Raw genomic sequence first — 8,710 nt, 5'->3', positions numbered from 1 at the left:
AGTGGCTAATAACAACAAAAATATCACTTAGCTAATAAAACATGCCAGTATTTCAGCAGCTACACGGACTTGTGCTAAATTAGGCTGAACTAGCTGCTACTGATAGATAACTATAATAATAAACTGCTATTTCCATTAGACACAGCTGCGCGACACAACACCAGTTAGAAACCAGCAGGAAAACATGTTGCGTTAAACTGTTTGTAGTTCTATAAGTTAAACTAGTTCAGTGACAATGTCTTTAGCTGTGTGCCACATAAACTTAATGTAAACCATCATGTACATGTTAAGGTGCTCCCATGGTTCCAGTGTTCATGCTCAGCTTGGTTAAACCCAGATGAAACTAAAATCCACCATAAAAACAATTGGCTAATAACACAGTCTGCATCAGCTAATGGAAGAATTGGATTTTAGCGCTCATGCTACAGCTTGGCTGAAGCTGCTACGGCGGCTACATCTACTCTTCTAATTTCATGCAAAGTCACTATTCCTCTAAACCTAACATGCAGGATGGAGATACCTACTGGGAGCTAACGTTTGTCAGGACTGTGCTAAGGATGGACGGATTCAGGATATCACTGATAAAACAAAATATGCCTTTTCACTTTTACATTTTAATTTTGTGAAAAGAGAACAACAAAAGGATCAGATAAGTACTAGTTCTGTTTTCAAAAGTACATAAAAACTATCACAGACCTCCAGAAATTGATATCAAGTGCAAGTTACTGTGGCAGAAACAACAGCAGATAAACTGACATATTTTGTATTTTGATTATATTATTGTGACTTTTGTCAAGATAACTCCAACACAGACATACGAGAACCATCAGAGGAGATTTGGTGGCCTAACAGGAAGCTCAGATGTTTGAGAAGTTTTCAAAGTAAATCCATATTCACAAAATAGATGAAAGAAAGTTTTTTTAAATTGTTCTATAAATTCAGATGGGATTTCTGCATAATGGACAAACAGTCTGAGTTGTGCTGCTGTATATTAATGTATCAGGAAACCAATAATCAGTCCACCCCCAGACTCTTCTTAATGCTAGATTTGCAAACATCTGACAAACTATCACATACTTATTATCACAGAAGCTGTAGGAAAATTATGCACTTTAAAACAGAACAAAGAAGAAACCAAGCGGAAGAAAAATCAGAACAAAGCACCTGATCAAAGCAAAGATACCAAGACGGTACAGAGGAACACCAGCATGCAGCTTTTAGGAAGATTTTTGTAATTTTACTGACATAATAATAAAAAAATAGTATCGAGTTTGAATTCACAGTAAAACACAGATTTAAAAACATTCTGGAGGAATTGATTCAGTGCCAGTTAAGGTCGTGGAAGTCTCGAATAAATTACATATTTTCAGACACATTTTTAACACAAGACCAGCAAAGACAACACTAAAAACAGTGAGAGCCCTGATACAACACAAAACCAGATTCAAGCCCAGGAAATACCAAAAACACTAGCAGGTCAAATATAGGTTATAACTATTAGTATTTTATGTTCTAAAATATCAGATAAAATTAGTTGAAACTCACTGATCAAAATGATTAAATAATGTGCAACTCAACATCTGTCTAATTATCTCATTAATGTTGACTTAGCTAGTGACATTAATGAGATAATAATTTTTTGTTCCTAACTGGTTTCCCTTTTCTGGCAGTCATGGGCTTTCATACCTTTAATTTGAGTAAATACGTACATTAAAAAAAAGTTACCCCGTGAAAGTTATGTGGCAATTAAGTCTTTATCTTGACTAACCTTTCATATATATTATTGTTATTTTTTCTGCTGGGAGCTGACCTACACATATTACTAAGAAAACTTCACAACATCAGTTAAATGTGTAAAATATGTTTTTCCTTCAGCAAGTGTCTTTAAAGTAGGCTACACGTGTTTGTCATGCAAAATGTTTATAGGAGCTCCTAACAGCACATGCTACTAGTTGTTTTAAACAATACAGTATAATAGCCTGATCAAACTTCAGATTTAATTATTAATAAATTAATTAATAAGCCTTTATTAATTTTAAATTCCCATAGTTTGTTAAAGCCCTGCTTTATCAAATTAATGCTTTTAATATCTTCAGTCAAGTACACGTGTCACAGTTCGATCTTCATTTGCAGTGCCATATGTTGTAAAGAAACTGGAATGTCTGAGCTAGTTGTTATCTTACTGAAACAAGTTTGACAGAAGTACCTTGTTCCACCCTGAAAGGGATCACAGTCATCTGAACAGCTTATTCTTATTTTCTAGGATTATTTGGTCTCTATTTAAATGTAAACATAACGTAGGAACCATAAAGTTTTAAATGTGTGCAAAAGCAAAAAAGAGATGTATTTGGGTATCTCCCACAGTAAAAAAAATTCAAAAGCTTACAGAAAAAAAACGTGTTTATTCAGAAGGATGATCTGAGGCATCTGAGAAGTTTGATCAACCAAAATGCAGATGCAGACTTCTCTTTGGGGTTTTACATTAAATGCTGAATTTTTGCCGCCCCTTTCAGACAAGATCCATCCCAGTTTTTATTTTCTACAGAAGAAAAAAAATAAACAAAACAATATTCGCTGTTGGAATCTAAATAAAACTTTGTGTCCTTATCACTGTCATTTTGAATTCAGTAAAAGGTGTTCCACTACATGACATCATTTCTGGTCCTCCTCCATTATTATTTGTAAATAGATATTGCCCAGTGCCCTTATTTGATTAGGACTGTATATGAGCTTAACTTCTATCATTTTTCAATTAATCAAATTTTCATGAAATTCATTTTGCTGCATTGTGCTCAACTGTTAGATGTAAAATAATGTATCATCTGCATGCATAAAATTTGGACTTTTTTAGTAAAAAAGTAATTTGCTGTTTAATCATTATAGTTTTCAGTTCATTACGTTTTGATCAAACTCTGCTCTTCGTAAAAATAAAGAAAAGTGTCATCTGCATACACAAATCTAAAATTTGCATGTTAAGTAACACCAGCATTTGCTGTGTTTTGATTTTAATCACATTTTCTACAACATGCTAAAAATGAACAACAAAAAAATCCCCTTAGCATTATTTCAGAGAAGGAGGAAAGTGTCTGTTCAAAAATAAATTAATAAATAAATCAATGAAAACCATCTGCTACACCTAACTGTGCAAAATAAAAACAACTCTGAATTTAAACACAGTGTAATCAGTCCACAGAAATTATCTCTCTTTAGAAATGAGCTTTAGGAAATATATTTTTTTAAAGTGCTATTTTACTTTTATAGATAGTCATACTACACATTTGAAAAACAGAAATCCAGACATGTAAACGGATTTATAAGAAGTGAGGAAGGTAAAATAAAGCTAATCCCAGTGTTTCATGCTACAAACCAGACCTGCTGAAACTTAACACTGATTAAAGTTAATCAGCGTTAAGTTTCTGACAAATACATGATCAGATGATGTATAACATTAAGAAGGAAGGAAGGCAGTATTTGAAGCGCTAAACAATCAAGTTTTATCTGCTACTGTTTTCTCCTTTATCAGTAAGTGCAAAGTACTCCTTAAACTCACCAGGACAGAAATAAGGCAAATAATTTTAAAGCTGAAGGAAAATATAATAACTCAAGTCATTTTTAAAGTAAAAATGTGCTACTTTTTCAGAGTGTTGCCTTTAAATTAATGAGCCTTTTGTTTTGGACTGCTGTTTGATCAAATCTCATTTTAATGAATAATCACCAAAACTATTCAAGTAAGTAAGCATGTTTTATCAGTAAGTTAATTAGATCATTTCACCCCATGAGTTTATATTTTCCATTTTAACACTGAATGTAGAGACATTTTTTTTTATATGTAGCATCCACTAACACGAAAGTGAAACTTAGTCCATTGTCTTCACGAACCTCATGACAAGCTACTTCTGGTACTTCTGGAAGATACAACAAAATGAGATATTCTGTTCAACTCTTGAACTGTGATGGTGAGTACTCAATAAATCAACCGCTTGACCATCTGCGCAGAGCTGACCTGCAGGAAGAGTAAAGAATCATAGTAGACGATGTCGGGAATTCCTATTGCTTTCCCCTCCAGCACTCACTGACGTCTGTGGCGTTTGGTCAAAGAGTCGTGGAGATGCAACAAGCAGACATCAGGATGGTCACATGTATGAGGGCAGCACTGGATGGATGATGGCAATCCCACAATCCTACAGTTCACCGTGAGGTCGCTTCCTGTGTACTCCTCAAGCCCTGGTGAAACTAGGGACAACCAGAACAGCAATGGCTGCCACGGCGACTGCCACCACTGCCAGGTTCCAGCCTTCACAGTCGCGCTGCCGGGAGACGACAAGACAGGTTAGAATAAAATTAATTTATAAGCACATTAGGTTTTAGCCACATGCTGGATATTTTGGAAACTTTAAATGGAGTTTGAAACTTTATTTTGACTTTGCAGTTCTTTTCCATTTGGATGCACCAAATAATGGAAATGTCTATAAAAAAGGGGACAATGCTTTTTATAAAAGAGCACTACATTCTGACCTCCCACCACATTTTGAATGTGCTTGTAGGATCTGGTCCAGAGGGGTGAAGAAATCAGGTGGCCCCTGAAGCAGAGCCTCTTCAACCTCTGCATATTCTAAACACATATGCAAAGAACCCACACAAATTGACAACAAAAAATACTGAATATGACGATAAGCGAAGTTTTAGTGTGGAGCCTTTAAGATGTTTGGGAACTTTTAGATGTTCTGCGAATCCATTCGTACTGGTCACAAATGAAGAGTGAGTGGCAGGTCATTCAGTATTTTTCTAACTACCTCTGTATGGCTGTGTTTAGGCGAAAGGTGAAGGACGTTTTTTGTGCCTCACAATTACAAACAGAGTCAATGCTAAGATGCAATCATACATAAACTGAAAATATTTAATCTTACAGAAAAAGTCCGTGCTGTGTCACAAGCAAAGACTCTTCTGATTCAAGATTTTCTTTACTGGCATTATGTTGCTAGAACATAATAAAAATTACAGTGGTGCCCTCGGTGATAAAGAAAATACAAAAAAGATAAATAAAGAAATAGATTTTCTTTAAAAAGATATAAAAGATAAAAGTATGGAAGAGGATTAGGGCCACTGGGGAAAAAAAGAGTGGGAACATCTTTTTCTTTCTTGTTTTCCAGAATTCCGAGAAAAAAGTAAGAATTCTGACTTTTTTCTCGGAATTCTGACATTAATCTAAGAATTAAAGTGTAAAGATTACATTATTATGGGCTCTTTGATGGACAGATGGTAAATGGACCGGTTCTTATATAGTGCTTTTCTACTATGAGCTAACTTTGCACAACTTGGCTCATTCATACATTCACACCCATTCGCACAAGCGCTTCTTTCTATGCAAGTGTTTTCTATCTAACATTAACACAGATGATGGAGGCATCTGAGAGCAACTTGGGGTTAGTATGTTGCCCAAAGATATTTGGCATACAGAAAGCAGACGCGGATTGAACCACCAACCTTCCTTCATATTTGATTTGCTTCACAGAAACTCAAGCAACCTGACAAAACAAACTGAGCCCAGCATTAAATCAGTCGGGACATGAGCATGTAAAATCATGGCTGATGGAGGATGGAACACCCGGCACGACTGATGTACCACTACGGTTCAAACAAACAAGTAAAACCTGGATTTGAACAGAGATTGGGAAGTCATGGTGGCAGAGGTTTCCACTTTTAAATTCTTTAAATGACAGAGGGGTTCATCTGAAGCAATTGTTTCTTCATTTGTGGAAACAAATGCAGTGGCAGTTTTCCTTGAAAGCGCCTGGTAGAGAAAGAAGGTCATGGCCATACCTGGTCCCATCTAAGACGCCAGTTCCTCCCACCAGCACCAAATCAAGGCCACTATTACAATCATTCCTATGAAGGGGATGGAGAGAACAGGGGGCTCAGACTGGCGAGTGCAGTTCTGGGAAGAAGACAGAAGGTAGGAGTGTGGGGAGTATGGAGAGAGGAGAAAATAAAATAATCAGAATAATAAAGTCAGAGGACGTGAGGGCGAACGGCAAGCAGGGAGCAAACGAAAACGAGTGATCTGATGTGAAATGACTGATAGGCAGGCAGGTCGATCATGAAAACTCATCAAATTTTCAGAGAATTTTTCAGTTTCTCGTGTAAATTTCATGTGAAACAGAAGAGACGGCAATCAGACAAAAAAATGGAAATGAAGTGAGGAAACTGAAAAATTAAAGACAAGATGGTGAGGTTTTTTTTTGTTTTGTTTTGTTTGAAGTCTTTAACATTAAAACATCAGCATCTTGTCATTTCAAGACTTTTGGAGATCAAATCTGAAGCATCAGCAGCCCTGCAGGAGCTTTTGGGTAAGAACTACCAGGTCAGCTTTGGCTGTAGAGAGCCATCTTAAAAGTTGATGTGTTTCCTAACAAGTTTGTTAGCCTAGCGTTAGTATTCTCACAAGTGAGTTTATATCTCACTCGGTGGAAATATCCTAAATTCATCCTAAAATGTTTATATTTCACAAAGTGATATTTTCTGGAGGCCTGTGAAAAAATCCCATTTAATTTTTGCCAAGGGAAGGAGGAACTAATGTCAATGTTAAAGGCTGCTACTATCAAAATAATGACACCCCTGCAGTGCTGCATGGTGGATAAGAAATTGAATGAATTATCTGATGAAGAGGAGTGGATTGGGGACCAGGTCACTGTTTACAAAGTCCAAAGAAAAGAAAGGCAAGTGCCACAACAAGTTCTGAGTCAAACCTCATGTCAGCACTAGTGAATGCAAATGCTCAAGTCAGGAAAGTTCCTCAGCAAGTCTTAGAAAACCAAACTCTGTGTAGTTTTAGTTTTTAATTTTACAGTTTACATTTCAAATTACAAGTAGGAGTGTTGAAAGCATGGCTGGAGATCCAGATAAGGGTGAAGTCAAACAGCAGGTCTTGAGTGCTGACTTGGACAAAGGATTATGATTTTCACAGCTATGCAAAAATCCATACCAGTTTAACTGTCCATGAAACTAGATAAGAAAGAACAATTAGTAAAACTACATTAATGTCTTAAAAATATAAAAGCCTGGATAACCACTAATTTAATGGTTGTAGATTTAGATAAAACTGAGGTTAGTGTACTCTGCCCTGAAAACCTTAGAAAAATGGCATATAACCAGATTCTTACTCTGGTTGGCATAAACTTGACCTCCAGTAACACTGTGAGAAATCATGGAGTCATTTTTGACCAGGATATGTCCTTCAATGCACATATTAAATAGATATGTGGGACTGCTGTCTTCCATTTCTGCAATATCTCTAAAATTAGAAATATCCTGTCTCAGAGTGACGCTAAAAGCTAGTTATTGTATTTATTACTTCTAGGTTGAACTGCTGCAATTTGTTATTTGTATGCCCTAAGAACTTCCTGAAAATCTTTCAGTTGAACCCAAATGCTGCAGCAACAGTACTGACAGGTGGCCTCTCTTCATTTGCTCCCTGTTAAGAATCCAGAATTTTAAATCCTGCTCTTCACATTTAAGCTCTTAAATAATCAGGCCCCATGTCATATTAATAACCTCATAGTACCATATCACCACATTAGAGCACTTTGTTCTCACACTGCAGGCTTACTTGTGGTTCCTAGAGTATTTAAAAGTAGAATGGGAGGCAGAGCCTTCATCTTTAAGGCCCCTCTTATGTGGAACTATATCAGACTAGATGGCTTGCCCCTCCCTGATCCTGGTTAGGCTGGAGGTTTTTTCCTGTTAGACGGGAGTTTTGCTCCTCACTGACACCAAATGCTGCTCCTTGGGGTGGGGGGGTCATCTGATTGTTAAAGTTTCCAATCTCTTTAATCCATTTGACATTATGAAAAATGAAAATCAGTTGAATTTCACATCCTACCTAGTGAACCCTCAAGTCAATTTGAGTCATAAGGTGTGAAAAATTGACAGTTGATCAATACTGAGTCACCTAACTGGGGAATTTATTTGTTCAAGTTTTGGAGTCTCCGGGAAGAATTGATTTACTGATGTTAAAGTAAAGAGTCCCAAACTGTTTGGACTGGTCTGTCTTGCAGGAGATGTTCCATATCAGATGAGCTGTAAATGTCCGTGTTCTTTGTTTTTGTATGAAATTCATTTTCAAGGGCTGTGCGATATAGGCGAAAGACCAGACAAAAGACAACGTGCCCTGAAGCGACAGACATTTAGAAGCTCACAGAAAAACTGTCAGAAACCGGCCACGAGCAGAGCTGAAAGCAAAATGATCCAGAGAGCGTTTGGGCTTAGCTGTTACCGGCCAACATGCACACAGTACAGACAGAGAGGCGTCATGTGACAGAGCACGGACCAGATTTTTTTTCTCTAAACACTTACCTGAAAATGTTCTGCTATGTTAATCTAAACCTCTCCCTTTCCTCTCCAGAGGGAGGGAGTTTTAACCCTAATCTCTGTCAGGCATGGTTACTTGAGACCAAATAATCTATCAGTACTGAAACATTTTAACATTGTAACATACCCAACTTCACTAAGCACCTGAGGCTTTTACCTGTGACCTCTCACCTGTGACTTCCTGCCCACCAGTTTTTGCAGCTCAGCCTTGCAGCGCTGCAGCTCCTGTTCAAGTGCCGCTCGCTCCCGCTGGCTGCAGTCATACAGCTGCTGAAGCTCGGCCAGCTCACCTTTCAAACCTTCACACTGAAGGAAGGACAGAAGAAACACAACAACAAATCAA

General features: G+C 37.2%; 1 protein-coding gene across 1 annotated transcript in view; it reads right to left on the bottom strand.

Annotated features, from left to right (window-relative positions):
• Positions 1–4,248: 4,248 nt before the first annotated feature.
• Positions 4,249–8,710, bottom strand: part of LOC102214711 (coiled-coil domain-containing protein 136-like) — a 10,735-nt gene continuing 6,273 nt past the window's right edge. Inside the window, exons 6-8 of the mRNA XM_005734306.1 lie at positions 8,539–8,673; positions 5,821–5,935; positions 4,249–4,307 (exon numbers count right to left, since the gene is read on the bottom strand). Of these exons, the coding sequence (XP_005734363.1) occupies positions 5,831–5,935; positions 8,539–8,673 (240 nt within the window). The 3' untranslated portion in view covers positions 4,249–4,307; positions 5,821–5,830. The remainder of the gene's footprint in view (positions 4,308–5,820; positions 5,936–8,538; positions 8,674–8,710) is intronic.

This window comes from Pundamilia nyererei, unplaced genomic scaffold (assembly GCF_000239375.1).
Source record: "Pundamilia nyererei isolate P.nyererei 1_Seehausen unplaced genomic scaffold, PunNye1.0 scaffold00057, whole genome shotgun sequence".
NCBI lineage: Eukaryota > Metazoa > Chordata > Actinopteri > Cichliformes > Cichlidae > Pundamilia > Pundamilia nyererei.
The sequence above is the reverse complement of the archived record's forward strand: the minus strand, read 5'-3'. Positions and strand labels throughout refer to the sequence as shown.